At 43.2% G+C, this 17,641-nt stretch overlaps 1 protein-coding gene and 1 long non-coding RNA gene across 7 annotated transcripts in view; one reads left to right on the top strand and one right to left on the bottom strand.

Annotated features, from left to right (window-relative positions):
* The window catches only part of LOC143924385 (uncharacterized), a 90,136-nt gene extending 72,619 nt beyond the window's left edge, over positions 1–17,517 (bottom strand). For all 4 annotated transcript variants that reach the window (XR_013261872.1, XR_013261862.1, XR_013261866.1 and 1 more), the window contains exon 1: positions 17,369–17,517. This is a non-coding gene — a long non-coding RNA (uncharacterized LOC143924385). The remainder of the gene's footprint in view (positions 1–17,368) is intronic.
* Positions 1–17,641, top strand: part of LRCH2 (leucine rich repeats and calponin homology domain containing 2) — a 198,039-nt gene that overhangs the window by 147,713 nt on the left and 32,685 nt on the right. For all 3 annotated transcript variants that reach the window (XM_077448439.1, XM_077448510.1, XM_077448599.1), the window contains one exon: positions 17,407–17,519. In XM_077448439.1, coding sequence (XP_077304565.1) covers positions 17,407–17,519 — 113 coding nt within the window. The remainder of the gene's footprint in view (positions 1–17,406; positions 17,520–17,641) is intronic.

Genomic DNA, 17,641 nt, shown 5'->3' on the forward strand with positions numbered 1-17,641 from the left:
ACACACAATGTGGATACATAAGTACAGGAATTGGGAATTGCTCCATGTTGTTCTTGGCGCTAATGTTTTCGGCTCATACACAATAAGAAAAACTCCAAAATATGTTCTTGTACAGGTACAGAACAAACAATTTTTGTTTTAATGTGTACCGCTTTCGTACAAGAATAACCAGAAAAGAAAGACTGCTTGTTATCAGAAACAATACACAACAATGCCTTTGTTGTACGCATTTTCTTTCAGTTCCAATTTGATGTCAAGCAACAAAGAAAATTGGACAAGTGTTTACCTGATTTTCTTAGTGTGTACCCCAATTTAGTCTCAGGAACACCACAGTCATCCTGGACACCACAGCGCTAACGCATTCCTGCAGGGTGCTGTACAGTAGGGGTGCGGATCTTCATTGGTCTCACGATTCGATTCGATTCGATTACAATTATCTGGTCAATGATTCCATTCGATTCCCGCGATGCATTAGGATTACTGACGCGCTAACACTACCGCTTGGGCCGCCTGCATTTTTCTGGGACACATCACAGGTCCCAGAAGATTGCCCAGCTATGCAGGACAGCACAGTGAGACCTGCACACCTGGCTGTGAAGCTGCAAGCTGTCACAGCCAGATGCCCACAGTAGTATTGCCAGCGCCGTGGACAGCCAGGGGAGAGAATGGAAGGTTTGGGTAGCCACATCGCTGGATTGTGGGACATGTGAGTGTCTTTTTATTAAAAGTCAGAAGATGCACTTTTTTTGTAGCTGCTGACTTTTAATAAACAAAAAATTTACTGGAACTCTTTCTTTGAATTAAACATATTATATACTACATACTGCTGTTAAATACCTGTGTGGTAATCAATGCAGAGTCATAATTCGTTAAGTGCCCACTGCTGTATGTGCATTTTAAAATATATGCAGCTTCATACCTCCATGTCTTAGTATGTGTATAACTGTATATGCCGCTCATGTGACTGCTAGGTCCAGCCCGCCTCTCTCCTCTCATGCCGTAGATGCAGCAGCCTTTTCCTTAAACAAGAATTTAACTTGTCCGATGGATAATGTACAGGGCTTGAAAATAAGACAGATATTCCTTGAGTGCTGTGTTTTGCTGTTGAAGCCTTTAACCACTTAAGGACCAGGCCCCCTGGGTCCATATCAGACCCTTATCCGAGCACGCTACCCGGCCGGCCAGGAAAGGGGGTGGGGACGAGCGAGCGCGCCCCCCTACTGAGCCGTATCAGGCCACGTGCCCTCAACATGGGGGGTGCCTTGGGGAAGGGGGGGCTGCGCGGCCCCCCAACCCCAAAGCACCTTGTCCCCATGTTGATGAGGTCAAGGGCCTCTTTCTGACAACCCTGGCCGTTGGTTGTTGGGGTCTGCGGGCGGGGGGCTTATCGGAATCCATGAGCCCCCTTTTAATAAGGGGGCCCCCGGATCCTGGCCCCTCACCCTACGTGAATGAGTATGGGGTACAATGTACCCCTACCCATTCACCTGTGAAAAAAAGTAAAAAAAAAAAAAACCACAACACACAAGGGTTAAAATAGTTTATTGCACAGCTCCGGAGGTCTTCTTCCGTCTTCAAGGGTCTTCTCGCCGGACTCCTCCGATATCTTCTGCTAGCTCTTTTACTAGCGGAGGAGCTCGGCTTTCTTCTTCGCCACCCTTCCGACTTCGGGGGTCTTGTCGCACGGCCCCCCCTTCCCAAAGGCACCCCCCATGTTGAGGACACGCGGCCTGGTACAGCTCAGGAGGAGGGGGGCACTCGCTCGTCCCCACCCCCTTTCCTCGCCGGCCGGGTAGCGTGCTCAGATAAGGGTCTGATATGGACCTAGGGGGGGACCCCATGCCGATTTTTCGGTGTAGGGATTCCCCTTTAAGTCCATACCAGGTGACGGGGCCAGCGACGCTTCCTTCACTGGTCCCGGCTACCTGGAGCCACGCTCAAAATGACCGGACTTTCGTGTGTGTGTGTGTGTGTGTGTGTGTGTGTGTGTGTGTGTGTGTGTGTGTGTGCGAGTCAGTTCATTTCAAAAGTACAGCAGATAGTCTGGCGGACATAGTACGCCATACTTAGTCCGCCGCAAAAGTACCATGTGTGGGCAGGTAGCTCGTTCGGAAAGTCCGGCGGACAGTCCGCCAGACTAAGTCCGCCGGGTAGTCTGCTACGTGTGTACACGGCATAACTCTGTGTCCCAGGATGTATGAAAAAGAAAATAGGATTTGTTTCCGCCATACTTACCTGCAAAATCCTTTTCTTTGTGTACATCATGGGACACAGAGAACCCTCCCCTCTTTTTTTGTGGATTCAGTGCTTGCTACAAAACTGATGTACTTCTGTATGGGAGGGGTTATATAGGGGATCACTTCCTATCTAAGACTTTGTCTACCAGTGTGCATTCACCTAGAGATGGTGTATAACCCAGTAGGTAATGAATATTAGCCTCTTTGTCCCATGATTTACTCAAAGAAAAGGATTTTACAGGTTAAGTATGACAATAAAAATCCTATATTTTTGTCAGTCTACACCAACCTCCATTACAAGGAGTGGTGCTACCAGTCCCTTCATTGGAAAGGTTCTGGGGTTTTTATTCACACTTAACACCCCAATTACAAAACAAGCTTTGGCCCAGAGAAGATGGTGGCATTTCCAGCTAATGGTTAGATATGGCTGCTTTTTCACATAATATAGCTTAGTACTTCCTTTTGTCGCAAGCCAATGGGACCCCCAAGTCCACAAAGCATGGTGAATGGTGTTTACAGACAGTGATTTTTGGAAATTTTCCTGAGCCCATGTGGGGATGTCTATCACAGAATCATGCCTTTTTTTTAACCACTTCAGCCCCGGACCAATTTTCAGCCTAAGGACCAGAGGTCTTTTTACAATTTCGCACTGCACTGCTTTAACTGGTAATTGCGCGGTCATGCAATGTTGTACCCAAACGAAATTTGCGTCCTTTTCTTCCCACAAATCGAGCTTTCTTTTGATGGTATTTGATTGCCTCTGCGATTTTTATTTTTTGCGATATAAATGGAAAAAGACCAAAATTTTTGAGAAAAAAATATATTTTCTACTTTTTGTTATAAGAAAAATCGAATAAACTCAATTTTAGTCATAGATTTAGGGCAAAATTTATTCAGCCACACGTCTTTAGTAAAAAAAATGTCAATAAGCGTATATTTATTGGTTTGCGCAAAAGTTATAGCGTCTACAAACTAGAGTACATTTTCTGGAATTTGCACAGCTTTTAATTTACGACTGCCCATCTCATTTCTTGAGGTGCTAAAATGGCAGGGCAGTACAAACCCCCCCCCCCAAATTACCCCATTTTGGAAAGTAGTCACCCCAAGGAAATTGCTGAGGGGCATGTTGAGCCCATTGAATATTTTTTTTTTGTCCCAAGCGATTGAATGACACAAAAAAAAAGTTTACAAAAAGTTGTCACTAAATGATATATTGCTCACACATGCCATAGTTATATGTGGAATTGTACCCCAAAATATATTCTGCTGCTTCTCCTGAGTACGGGGATACCACATATGTGGGACTTTTTGGGAGTCTAGCCGCGTACGGCACCCCGAAATCCAATCACTGCCTTCAGGGTTTCTAAGGGTGCAAATTTTTGATTTCACTCCTTACTACCTATCACAGTTTCGAAGGCCATAAAATGCCAAAATAACACAACCCCCCCCCCCCCAAATGACCCCATTTTGGAAAGTAGATACCCCAAGCTATTTACTGAGAGGCATGTTGAGTCCATGAAATATTTTATACTTTGCCACAAGTTGCAGGAATATTAAAATTGTTTTTTTTTTTTGCACAAAGTTGTCACTAAATGATATATTGCTCACACATGCTATGGGCATAAGTCAAATTACACCCCAAAATAAATTCTGCTGCTTCTCCCGAGTACAGGGATACCACATGTGGGGGACTTTTTGGGAGCCTAGCCACGTACGGGACCCCGAAAACCAAGCACTGCCTTCCGGATTTAAATATAAAACGCTACCAAAAAAACTGTTAGCGATCGCAGGGATTAGGCCTGACTCTGCGATCGCAGCAGTTATGTGTTTAGTGTTTTGTAAGTGACAGTGATCAATCGATACTGCACTTGGGTGGGCTGGGCGGAGGGGCGCAACGCAGGTGCTAGTAGGTATCTGATCCTTCTAACAATGCGTTTTTTTGGAACCCTAAACTGCTGGGGACGCTAGTATCGATCTGATCAGATCAGATATTGATCTGTTCAGATTCTATACCACTACAGGAGGTTTATGCTTTGCGCGTGGGTGTTAGCGGTACTGGCACTAACCTAGCGCTGGCTGGGGCGACGCAGACCCTGACCCTAAAACATAACTGATATCACCCGCCGGGTGATCAGGGGGTTAAACTTTTATTGGGTAATGGTGGGTGCCCTGATGCTATAAAAAGCAAACTAACCAGAGTCACCCGTAACACTTATACGGTGATCACTGGTGAAAGGGTTAACTAGGGCTAATCAGGGGGTTCAAATTTTTATTAGGTAGTATATGGGGGTCCCTGGCTCTATATAAAAACCTGACGGGGAACCTAAATAACGAACTGGCTAACCAGCGTCACCAGTGACACTTGTACTGTGATCGCTGGTGAAAGGGTTAACTAGGGGCAATCAGGGGGTTAAAACCATTATTGGGTAGTATATGGGGGTACCTAGCGCTATAAAAACCTGGCAGTGAACCTAAAAAAAATAACTAGCTACCTAGCGACACTAATGCAGCAATCGGAAAAATGATCGCTTAGTGACACTGGCAAAAGGGGGTGAAAGGGTTAACTAGGGGTAATCAGAGGGTTAAAACCGTTATTGGGCAGTATATGGGGGTACCTAGCGCTATAAAAACCTGGCAGTGAACCTAAAAAAATAACTAGCTACTTAGCGGCACCAGTGACACTAATGCAGCGATCAGAAAAACGATCGCTTAGTGACACTGGCAAAAGGGGGTGAAAGGGTTAACTAGGGGCAATCAGGGGGTTAAAACCATTATTGGGTAGTATATCGGGGTACCTAGCGCTATAAAAACCTGGCGGTGAACCTAAAAAAATAACTAGCTACCTAGCGACACTAATGCAGCGATCAGAAAAATGATTGCTTAGTGACACTGGCAAAAGGGGGTGAAAGGGTTAACTAGGGGCAGTCAGGGGGTTAAAACCATTATTGGGTAGTATATCGGGGTACCTAGCGCTATAAAAACCTGGCGGTGAACCTAAAAAAATAACTAGCTACCTAGCGACACTAATGCAGCGATCAGAAAAATGATTGCTTAGTGACACTGGCAAAAGGGGTGAAAGGGTTAACTCTAGGGGCAATCAGGGGGTTAAATCTTTATTGGGGGGTGGTAGAGGGCTACCCTGGACCTAACACTAACTGCCCTGACAGTTTTTACTGTTACAACTGACACTGAATGCAGTGATCAGTAAATAAATGATCACTGCAATCAGTGACACTGTGACTGGGGGGGGGGAGCGGGATCGGGGGGGGGGGGGGGGGGTTTGTGTACCTATGTGTTAGTGTAGTGTTGGTGCACACTTACTTTCACTTCTCCTCGTAGTCCGGTCAATAAGACCGCCCCGAGGAGAATGACATCACTTCCTTCCTGCCTGTGTTTACTATACACAGAGGGAGGAAGCTTCTCATTCGCCAGGAGCGATCGAGAGGGGATGGCCAGAAACCAACGGCCATCCCCTCATCCCGGATCGCTGCTGAAGCGAAACGGACCCCCACATCCAGCGGGAGGGGGTCCGATCGGACCCCCCACCCGCTGGAAGGCAAGCACGTACATGTACGTGCTTGTGCCTGTACATGCCATTGTGATGACATACAATGGCATGCGGCGGTCCTTAAGTGGTTAATGCAGTGACGTCTGAGAGCGCGAAGATCATGGGCATCCAATATTGCCCTTCTGCCTTGTCCCTGGTGCACAGCGAATTTCAGATTCTCGTAATCTTTTGATATTGTGTATAGTAGATAATAATATATTTAAAGTCTTGCAATTTTACATTGAGGAACATTATTCTGAAATTATTTGACAGTTTAGACACAGAATTTTTACACAGGTGGAACCTGTAACATGTTCCTAAAGTGAACCTATCCTTTAAAATGGCTGAACAGATTACTTTGTGTGCCACAATTTCTTATGGAATTGGCAAGCTCTGTCATTGCTTCTCTCAGGCAATGGCAATTTCCCCAAAAACTAAAAGTGGAATCACACTTATGGTCCATTCTAAAAGAAAAGCAGCTAGCACACTAGATACAAGTGATTTTAGAGCACAGAAAAAAACAGTGCTGCATATATATATATATATATATAATATATTATATAGAGAGAGAGATATCATCATAACGCAATTCAGTGAAGTGAAAACAATTGATAAAGATAAAACTGAAGATGAATCAATATGCAAAAAAGATATTGTATACAATACTAACAACAGTGTCACAGAAAGTGAAAAAAGCTCCTCCACCTTATGTCACACAAGGCTTACCACAAAGGGATGAACAACCCAATATCTTTATCAATCATTTTTACTGCACAGAATTGTGTTAAGGGGAATTTCTTGCATAGGTAGACATGCAAGATGTCTATCTACATATACATTATACCTACATTTTACCATCACATCAAGGCTTTCTGACCTTTTGCTGTGTGAAAGCAATGCTTCCAATTTGGAGTACTATACCCCCTGAATGTTCACAAAAGTGCCGCTCCACTTCCTGCTCTTCTGCAGACCCAGAGCATTAATATCACTGGGTATTTAGGCAACCTCCCACTCAAGAGCTCCTCAGTCACAACTTTGTCTGCCAATGTCCAAAGGCTGGTTCAGTTCCTTCAGACCCTTCTGCTGGTTTCCAAAATCTGCCCTATAGTCCTCACACCATCTGGAGTACCTGGGTCTAATCTTGGACACAGTCCAAGATAGAATTTTCTTTCCTTTATAAAAGATTGGCTCCTGTAAGGTTCCAATGCAGATCCAAGGGCACCTTTCAGTTCCCTTCTGCATGAGGGTTCTAAACGTAATGGTAGCTTGATTTGAGGCAGTTCCTTTTCACTCCAGATCACTTCAACTCAGCAGCCTCCACATTGTAGCACAAGTAATTCCACTCCATGTACTGTCAAATGCTTCTATCCAGCCAGACCGACCTCTCTTTGGCATGGTGGATCTTCAAATCTGCCCTGAAGTCAGGAAAGTCATTCCTTCACATGCACTGGAAAGTGATGACAACAGATTCCAGCCTTACCAACTAGGAAAGGGGGGTTTACAACTCTGTTAAGGGGACCTAGTGCTCACAAATCGGGACTGTGCATCAACCCTCTGGAGTTGAGAGCCATAAAATTAACCTTCTAGCCCTCTGAACCCTCCTTCTGTATAGTCATCCAGTCAGGGTGCAGTTGGACAATACCATAGCATAGGCCTATGTAAACATCAAGAGGACACCAGAAGTCAAGCTGCCAAATTTGGTACTTTTCTGAATGGAAATTTTCCATTCCATCTGTTTTCATCCGTATTTTTCTGTCATGAACAATTGGCGGGTGTACTTCCTAAGCCACAGCCTTTAGATGTTTGGCCCTGTTAAAGGTAGAGGAAACCATATATGGATATCCTGAGCACCAGGTTCATCAACAAACTGAACAGATTTATAGCCAGGACCAGGGGTTTTCTGGCATTTGTCAGTAGCATGTCCCTGCTGCTCTGTGTCTGTGTTATTGGAGCTGGAGTGAATGTGCTGCAGCTTAGAGTTAGAAAGTTAATGGTAGCTGTATGTCACAAGGGAGGTGGGGAGAGAGGGAAGAGACAACAGAGAATACAGAGAGACACAGCAGAGAGTAAAGGGACAGGACAGACAGCAGAAAATATGGAAAGAGAGAGAGAGAGATGATAATACAGAAAGCTGAGAGACAGCAGAGAATACAGAGAGGAGAGACAGAGAATACAGAGAGAGAGAGGAGAGACAGCAGAAGATACAGAGAGGAGAGAGAGCAGAGCATACAGAGAGAAAAAGGAGATACAACAGGAAAGGGGTTGGGGGCTACAGAATACAGAGTTGGAGAGAGGAGAGACCACAGAGAATACAGAGGGAGGGGAGAGACCGCAGACAATACAGAGAAAGGATAGACAGCAGAGGATACAGAGAGAGATATTCTGTGCATAGCTTCGGTGCTATGCAATGCCTACAGATTGGGAGATATGAGGGCTGCAACCAAATGGGGATCAATTTTTGAGAGGTGCACACAATTCCTGGAGTGCAGATTTTGCGGCAGTGTCTCTCATGCAGTCTAAAAGTGGTTCTTCAGTTCATTCTATGCCATTTTTAGAATGCACTCGAGACACTTTGGCAAAATCTTTCTAAAGCGAGTTTTTCTCTCTGTACACCAAAAGAGAGTTGGTCTTAATTAGCTCTACTTTTACAGTTGGCGCATTCAGTGTGACACAATGTTAAAGTGGCGCATTAAACACGACACAATCTAAAAGTGGTACATGTTAGAACTGCCTGAATTTGGTGCATGAGTCGCTGTCCAAACCAAAAGTGGTGCAAATGCTTCATGAATTTGGTGCAATACATTAACTAAAGAGAATAACTCCACAAAAGTGGCGAAGCAGCACTATTGAATCCCCCCTAATGTAATTTAGGTTATAACAACATTATCTACTAAACTATGTAAAAGAATGGTGTTTTGCGGATTTTGGATTACAACTACTTTAAGTATTTGAATCATACTGTCTTTTTCCATTTATCATAACAATTCTAGGGCTGAGGGCTAAAAGACCTTGGAATACAACGTTTGAGGATGAAATTTTATTTTTCAAGAAATATTGCAAAACATTTTAAGAGTCTTACCTACATTGCTAGTGACTCCTTAGAAAGAAGGACGTGTATGTATGCTTAGTCCAGACTCTTGCATCATAAAGCACACACTTAAACTTTTGATGGTAGTGCAACCACTTCTGTTAATATTTGAAGTGTTATACAACACAGATAACATCGAAACTATTGGAACAGCTGGAATTTTTTGAAACAATCAAACCGTATAGAACGCCATCTGGAATGCAGCTAGTGAGATTGGAGGGGAACAATTCTACAAGAAGACCCCTGGTCAAATCTAATGAAGTTTCAAGCTGCTGTTTGAAATCTTATTTTATGGAACAATTTAACTTTTTGTTGGCTGAGCTGTACACAGGTTTGTTCTTGGTAAATGGTTAAACCACTCTGAAATGATACAGTTGGTCTTGTAGTTTAGCCCTATCATCTCTATAATCTGACATGGACTTCTTGCATCTGGCTTTAAATCTGCATCTCTAAAGTGTGGATTTTTACACTTCTATAGGTGCTATATCTTGTGCTAAATTTTGAAGGCACATACTGTATATCCACAAATGATTGATGCAAGTGAAAATTTTCCAAAATCCTCTCTGGATGACTGTCATTAAGGTATATGGGGAACACATTCATAGATTGGCTTTTTTATTTTTTATTTTTAAATCACAACTGGCTAGTAAGTTTTTTTTTTTTAAAGCAAAATGCACCAATATTTAGGCATGAATACATTCCTTTGGAAGTAAGTAATTTCCCATCATGATGGCTTTATTCTACCGCTGTCAAATTTGTTTTTACATGTGAGGAAAAGTACAGCTCCCACTGTACTGTGTGCTCTCTCAGATGTAAGCACCCAAAAATTCAAACATTTCAACCTCCTCTGCTCCAGACAATGCTAAAATCTGAGCTTTGGGTTGTATATTTTGTATGTTTTCAAAGGGGGGGGGGGGGGGGGCTACAGTGCTTACAGTTGAGCAGGCATGGAAATAAGACCAGAGCTGTACCACCCCCCACATGTAAAAGAACAGAGTTGAAACCTGTAGAATAAAGCCAGCATGATGGCATGTTTCTTTTTTGCCAACCAAATGTATAACTGGTGCAATACTAGTGCCACCTTAAGTACATGTATTGACTTGGCTTTCTATTGACATGCCAGTTTCTTCTTGTGTCTGTTTTGAAAAATATCTTATGAGCAACAGCATTCAGAAACTGTTAAGCTTAATGTACATGGGACGTTTTAAAACCTCTCCTGAATGATATAACTTGACAGATCGTAACCAATGTTTAATAAAATCAGTTTTGCTGCATTTACATGCCGCGTTTGTGTTTTTAGAAGTATTTTCCTTTTTATCTCCATTAAAAATACCTGTAAATGAAACGCGGTTAAACGCAAATTACTGCCTTTTTTTTTTACTGCTGTTAGACATTTGGTGTTTCAAATGCCTCTAAACATCCGTCCTGAACACTTTTTTTTTTGCTTTCAAAAAAATTGCTTCTAAATTTAACCACCTAGAAATGACTATAAACAACCCTGTGTACATGTACTGATAAGATAACAGAGGAGAGTTCAGGGGCAGCTGAAAAAAAACACCCAACTGCTCCTAAGTCTGTTTACCAGCAGCAGTGTGCATGAAGCCTTACAACCCACCAGCAAAAAGAAACCGATTTGCACCACCTCATAGTAGGCATATTATTGAACTGCTGTCCAACAGTTCCTAATTGCTTTAGCGGCCATAGTGGAGCAGTACAGGAACAATCTTCGCTGCTGGTGTGTCCTCTATTTTAAAGTCTGGATTGCAAGATCCTAGCGCCAGGCCAATGCAAAGTCTTTCATAGTGACCCACAGTAGAACTACTTGTTCTATAAGGAGTTTGAAATATTCTCTGTTGCAAAAAATATACACTGGTTTGTAAAGGACAGATCTGCCCTTCTTTTTCAAATGCAGCAGTGATGGTAACTTTACACTGAAAAGGAAGTAACAGATTTTTTAGCAGCAAATTCTTATATACTGCACAAAGCCGCATTAAGGGTAACTATGACGGTTGCTGCCTCCCCTCAAACTAACAGTCCCCTAGGGGACTATAGATATAGAATATTATATAACAAAGTGGGGTCAATGGCGCTACCTCAAAAAGTGCACATAAATATAAAATTTCCCTCAAAGACATTCCCCAATACAGCCTCCCTATATATACTCTTAACCAGAAGGAAGAGAAAAGGGGGGGGAGAGGGGTGTAGGAGAGGTAAGGGGGAAGGGAGTAGTTTACAAACGATCCCCAATCCCAGAGGGTGTCCTTCAATTTACCCTATCAGTGTGTATATGTATATATACAGTGCCTTGCGAAAGTATTCGGCCCCCTTGAACTTTTCAACCTTTTGCCACATTTCAGGCTTCAAACATAAAGATATAAAATTTTAATTTTTTGTGAAGAATCACCAAAAAGTGGGACACAATTGTGAAGTGGAACGAAATCTATTGGATATTTTAAACGTCTTTAGCAAATGAAAAACTGAAAAGTGGTGTGTGCAAAATTATTCGGCCCCTTTACTTTCAGTGCAGCAAACTCACTCCAGAAGTTCAGCGAGGATCTCTGAATGATCCAATGTTGTCCTAAATGTCTGATGGTGATAAATAGAATCCACCTGTGTGTAATCAAGTCTCTGTATAAATGCACCTGCTCTGTGATAGTCTCAGGGTTCTGTTGAAAGCGCAGAGAGCATCATGAAGACTAAGGAACACACCAGGCAGGTCCGTAATACTGTTGTGGAAAAGTTTAAAGCCGGATTTTGATACAAAAAGATTTCCCAAGCTTTAAACATCCCAAGGAGCACTGTGCAAGCGATCATTTTGAAATGAAAGGAGTATCCGACCACTGCAAATCTACCAAGACCTGGCCGTCCCTCTAAACTTTCAGCTCAAACAAGGAGAAGACTGATCAGAGATGCAGCCAAGAGGCCCATGATCACTCTGGATGAACTGCAGAGAACTACAGCTGAGGTGGGAGAGTCTGTCCATAGGACAACAATCAGTCGTACACTGCACAAATCTGGCCTTTATGGAAGAGTGGCAAGAAGAAAGCCATTTCTCAAAGATATCCATAAAAAGTCTCGTCTAAAGTTTGCCACAAGCCACCTGGGAGACACACCAAACATGTGGAAGAAGGTACTCTGGTCAGATGAAGCCAAAATCAAACTTTTTGCCCACAATGCAAAACGATATGTTTGGCGTAAAAGCAACACAGCTCATCAACCTCAACACACCATCCCCACTGTCAAACATGGTGGTGGCAGCATCATGGTTTGGGCCTGCTTTTCTTCAGCAGGGATAGGGAAGATGGTTAAAATTGAGGGGAAGATGGATGCAGCCAAATACAGGACCATTCTGGATGAAAACCTGTTGGAGTCTGCAAAAGACCTTAAACTGGGACGGAGATTTATCTTCCAACAAGACAATGATCCCAAACATACAGCAAAATCTACAAAGGAATGGTTCACAAATAAACGTATCCAGGTGTTAGAATGGCCAAGTCAAAGTCCAGACCTGAATCCAATCGAGAATCTGTGGAAAGAGCTGAAAACTGCTGTTCACAAACGCTCTCCATCCAACCTCGCTGAGCTCGAGCTGTTTTGCAAGGAAGAATGGGCAAGAATTTCAGTCTCTCGATGTGCGAAACTGATAGAGACATACCCCAAGCGACTTGCAGCTGTAATCACAGCAAAAGGTGGCTCTACAAAGTATTAACGCAAGGGGGCCGAATAATTTTGCACACCCCACTTTTCATTTTTTTATTAGTTAAAAAAGTTTAAAAAATCCAATAGATTTCGTTCCACTTCACAATTGTGTCCCACTTGTTGGTGATTCTTCACAAAAAATAAAAATGTTATATCTTTATGTTTTGAAGCCTGAAATGTGGCAAAAGGTTGAAAAGTTCAAGGGGGCCGAATACTTTCGGCCCCCTTGATAGATATATATATATAATATATATATATATATATATATATATAATATATATTGACTATATGCCAAAATATACTATTATACTGAATTTGTGCACCTTGCATATAGAAACTGTGTCGCATATAGATTATGCTCACCCTGTGCATATATGTAATTGTTAACAAACAATATTGGTGCATTACAAAAAAAAGGGTGTATATCTGTGTGTGTGTATATGTATATGTATGTGTGTGTGTGTGTATATATGTATGTATGTATGTATGTGTGTATATATATATATATATATATATATATATATATATATATATATAATATACTGTATTTTCTGGCGTATAAGACTACCTTTTACACTTAAAAAAAATGCCCAAAAATCAGGGGTCGTCTTATACGCTGGGTATACAACGCTGCCCGATGGATGTCAGCCCCCAAATGTCTGCTAATACTGTATGTGGCTTCAGCTACAAACAGTATACGCCGTTGAGCCAATCCCGGCGAGCGATGTATTCTATTAATGAATACAGAGCCTGCTTGGATTGGAGTAACAACCTCTGTCAATCCGAGCAGGCTACATAGAGTAGCCTGCTCGGATTGGCTTTGAGAGAGAGAGAGAGAGATGCAAGGGCTGATGATGCTACAGCCTCTGCCAATCCAAGCAGGCGTTGTATTCATTAAAATAATACAGCGCTCACCATACTTCCCTAGGTAAATCCATTCACTTATCTACTACTATACATCCTGCTGTTTGCCTTTGAGGTCCCAGGCACCCAAGAGGGACAGGTAAATCTGGGACATATAACGGGAGGTTTATTAAATGCATTTTGTTGGACAATTCCCATAGAATGTAACCCAAAAGTGGTATAGGTTTGGTTAGTGAAAAATTCTACTTTCCAGAGTTGTGGCATTCAATAGATCTCTGTTTGTGTTATTATTGTTTGATTTACTTTATAACATATCACAGCATGGCGGATGAGTAGTTGGCATTCTTGCTTTGTGTTTTTTTGTGGTTCTAATGTTTTTTTTAAATGGTGTTGCCTCTGAAGGGGGCTAGTCTTATACCGCGAGTATTGCCCAAAACCTATGTTTTCACTTGAAAAATAGGGGGTCGTCTTATACGCCGGCAAATACGGTATATGTGAAATAAAATAAAAATTGGGCAAAGGAATATTTAGGCAAAGAGACTAAGTGCCCACATAGTTGAATCACATCCCTATGTCAAATTGTGCTCCACATAACACATGCATGTACTGTGCATCTAGTCCTAAGCCGTGTACATCTGAAAATATCCGAGTGAATTAATATAATGATAATATTAATAATAAAAATTTGAAAATTTAGTGTCTGTGAAGTAAAGTATCCTTAATATCATAAACAACAAAATTGTGACTATATGTAACCTGTGTATTTAAATAAAATGTCCGTATATTCTTAAATCAAGTTGGTGTGCAGAAAAAAGTCCAGCAAAATCCGGAGATCGTAAACTAAGGTGACTTTAGTGCTTGGGAGAAATTTCCAGTGACTTCAGTGCTCTCCCTCAAGGGTCCCTACTCACCAGATCCTTGCACCCCTGCAGGGGTAATGGGCATGTAATTCCACTGTTTCCAGTTGGACCTGCTTGGCTCCTGCAGCTGCTATCTCCACTCCGCACACCTCCAGGGGTCGTACGCGTTTCATCATTGACCGCCGATGAGGACATCAATGACGAAACGCGTACAACTGAGCCACGCACACTACGTCACTTCCGGATGCTCGATTGGGTGGAACGCAGCTGGAGCGCATGCTGTTGATCCACAGATCGAGCGCTCTATTTGAAACTACACCGGTTTGAGGCTGTTCGTTTTACAAACGGCGGAGACATATATTTTTATTTCTGGATGTATTAGCCTATGAGATGGCTGCTGGCAAATAGATGGTTGCACAGCTTTATTTTTTATTATATATATTTTTATTATCTTGTTTTAATAAATTATTTTTTGAACTTTTTATTACTACTACACCATGGGAGCCATTTTTTATCTCTTTTGAGGACTCCATTCGAGTATACCTTTTTATATATATTTAAACACCAAAAAAGGAAAAAGAAGGGGGGCCCTTTGGTAAGGAAAAGACCCATGGAGGTGTGCGGAGTGGAGATAGCTGCAGGAGCCGAGCAGGTCCAGCTGGAAACGGTGGAATTACATGCCCATTACCCCTGCAGGGGTGCGAGGATCTGTGAGTAGGGACCCTTGAGGGGGAACACTGAAGTGACTGGAAATTTCTCCCAAGCACTAAAGTCACCTTCGTTTATGATCTCTGGACTTTTTTCTGCACAGGTATGCCGCGTACACACGATCAAACTATCCGGCGGTGTCTGGGCTCCTGCAGACTTTTTTTTACCCAGACTCTCATTCCAGCGGACAATATGGCCGTGTGTGCTAGTCCGCCGTACTTTTGAAATGAACAGACTTTCCCGCACAGAGAAAAGTCTGTTCATTTTGAGCGCGGCTCCAGGTAGACGGGACTAGCGAAGGAAGTCAATGTCGCCACCTTCAGTGGCGACATTGACACGTTGCTGGCCCCGTCACCTGGTATGGACTTAAAGGGGAAGCCCTACGCCGAGAAAACGACCCCCAGGTCCATATCAGACCCTTAACCGAGCACGCTTCCTGGCCGGTCAGGAAAGGGGGTGGGGACGAGCGAGCGCGCCCCCCCCCCAGCCGTACCAGGCCATGTGCCCTCAACATGGGGGGGTGCTTTGGGGAAGGGGGGCCACATGGCCCCCCCACCCCAAAGCACCTTGTCCCCATGTTGATGAGGACAAGGGCCAAAAGGGGGGACAAGAACCAAAGGGGGGGACAAGACCCCCGGGCGCAGGCGAAGAGAAGAAAGCCGGGCTCCTCCGCTAGTAAAAGAGCTAGCAGAAGATAGCGGAGGAGTCTGCCGAGAAGACCCCCCCAAGACGGAAGAAGACCCCCGGAGCTGTGCAATAAATTATTTTTAACCCTTGTGTGTTGTGTTTTATTTACATTTTTTTCACAGGTGAATGGGTATGGGTACTTTGTACCCCATACTCATTCACATAGGGTGGGGGGTCGCTATCCGGGGGCCCTCTTGTTAAAGGGGGCTCCCTGATTCTGATAAGCCCCCGTCCACAGACCCAGACAACCAATGGCCAGGGTTGTTGGGAAGAGGCCCTTGTCCTCATCAACATGGGGACAAGGTGCTTTGGGGTGGGGGGCTGCGCGGCCCCCCTTCCCCCAAAGCACCACCCCATGTTGAGGGCAGGCAGCCTGGTACGGCTCAGGGGGGCCCACTCGCTCGTCCCCACCCCTCTCCTGACCGGCCAGGTTGCGTGCTCGAATAAGGGTCTTATATGGACCTTGGGGGGACCCCCACGCATTTTTTTCGGCGTAGGGCTTCCCCTTTAAGTCCATACCAGGTGACGGGGCCAGCGAGGTGTCAATCTCACCGCCGAAGGCGGCGACATTGACTTCCTTCGCTAGTCCCGGCTACCTGGAGCTGCGTTCAAAATGAACGGACTTTCCTCCGTGTGTGAGCAATCCGTTCATTTCAGAAGTATGGCGGACTCCCGCCATAGTCCGCCGGAAAAGTCTGGGGTGTGGGCAGGTCCACTCGTTCGGAAATTTGGCGGACTTTCCTGCGGTTTGTCCGCCAGACTAAGTCCGATGGATAGTCTGATCGTGTGTACGCGGCATAACTTGATTTAAGAATATACGGACATTTTATTTATTTAAGTACACACGTTACATATAGTCACAATTTTGTTGTTTATGATATTAAGGAGTCCCAGACACTAAATTTTCTAATATTTATTAATATTATCATTATATTTATTCACTCTGATATTTTCAAATGTACACGGCTTAGGGCTGGATGCACAGCACATGCATGTGTTATGTGGAGCACAATTTGACATAGGGATGTGATTCAACTATGTGGGCAATTAGGAGTCTCTTTGCCTAAATATTCCATTGCCCAATTTTTATTTTATTTCACTTTGTGCATCTTCATATATATATATATATATATATATATATATATATATATATATATATTAATGTGTGTGTGTGTGTGTGTGTATATATATATATATATAATATATTCCCTTTTTTTGTAAGGCACCAATATTGTTTGTTAACAATTACATATATGCACAGGGTGAGCATAATCTATATGTGACACTGCTTCTATATGCAAGGTGCACAAATTGAGTATAATAGTATATTTTGGCATATAGTCAGCATATATATATATAAAATAAAATTGAAGGACTCCCTCTGGGATTGGGGATCCTTTGTAAACTACTCCCCCCCCCCTCCTCCTTACCTCTCCTACACCCCTCCCCCCCCCCCCCCCCTTTTCTCTTCCTTCTGGTTAAGAGTATCTATAGGGAGGCTGTATTGGGGAAGGTCTTTGAGGGACATTTTATATTTATGTGCACTTTTTGAGGTAGCGCTATTGACCCCACTTTGTTATATAAGATTTTTTTAGCAGGTTTCCATTTTTCCACTTTTTTTACCTAAGATGACCAGTTCTGCTCTAACCGTCATTTCAAAGTTCATTGCATACCTTACCTGTTCCTTGAGAGTATTAATTGGTGTTTTCCTTGCAGCTTTTAGCCGTTCCTCCCGACAAGACTATGGATCTGCAGATCCAGGCTTCACTATGAGAAGGAAGATGGAACATCTGAGAGAAGAGAGAGAGCAGATAAACCAGCTGCGTAATGTATGTGTTCAGAATATAGTGCTGGCTGTGGGAGTGACTTAATATGAAAGAAACAAGACACTTTTATTTTTCTGGGAAGTAAAAAGGAGACTCTTAAGCCTTGTACACACAATGAGAATATC

This window comes from Lithobates pipiens, unplaced genomic scaffold (genome assembly GCF_037356315.1).
Source record: "Lithobates pipiens isolate NorthernLeopardFrog02 unplaced genomic scaffold, aLitPip1_a1.2 Scaffold_1, whole genome shotgun sequence".
Classification (NCBI taxonomy): Eukaryota; Metazoa; Chordata; class Amphibia; order Anura; family Ranidae; genus Lithobates; species Lithobates pipiens.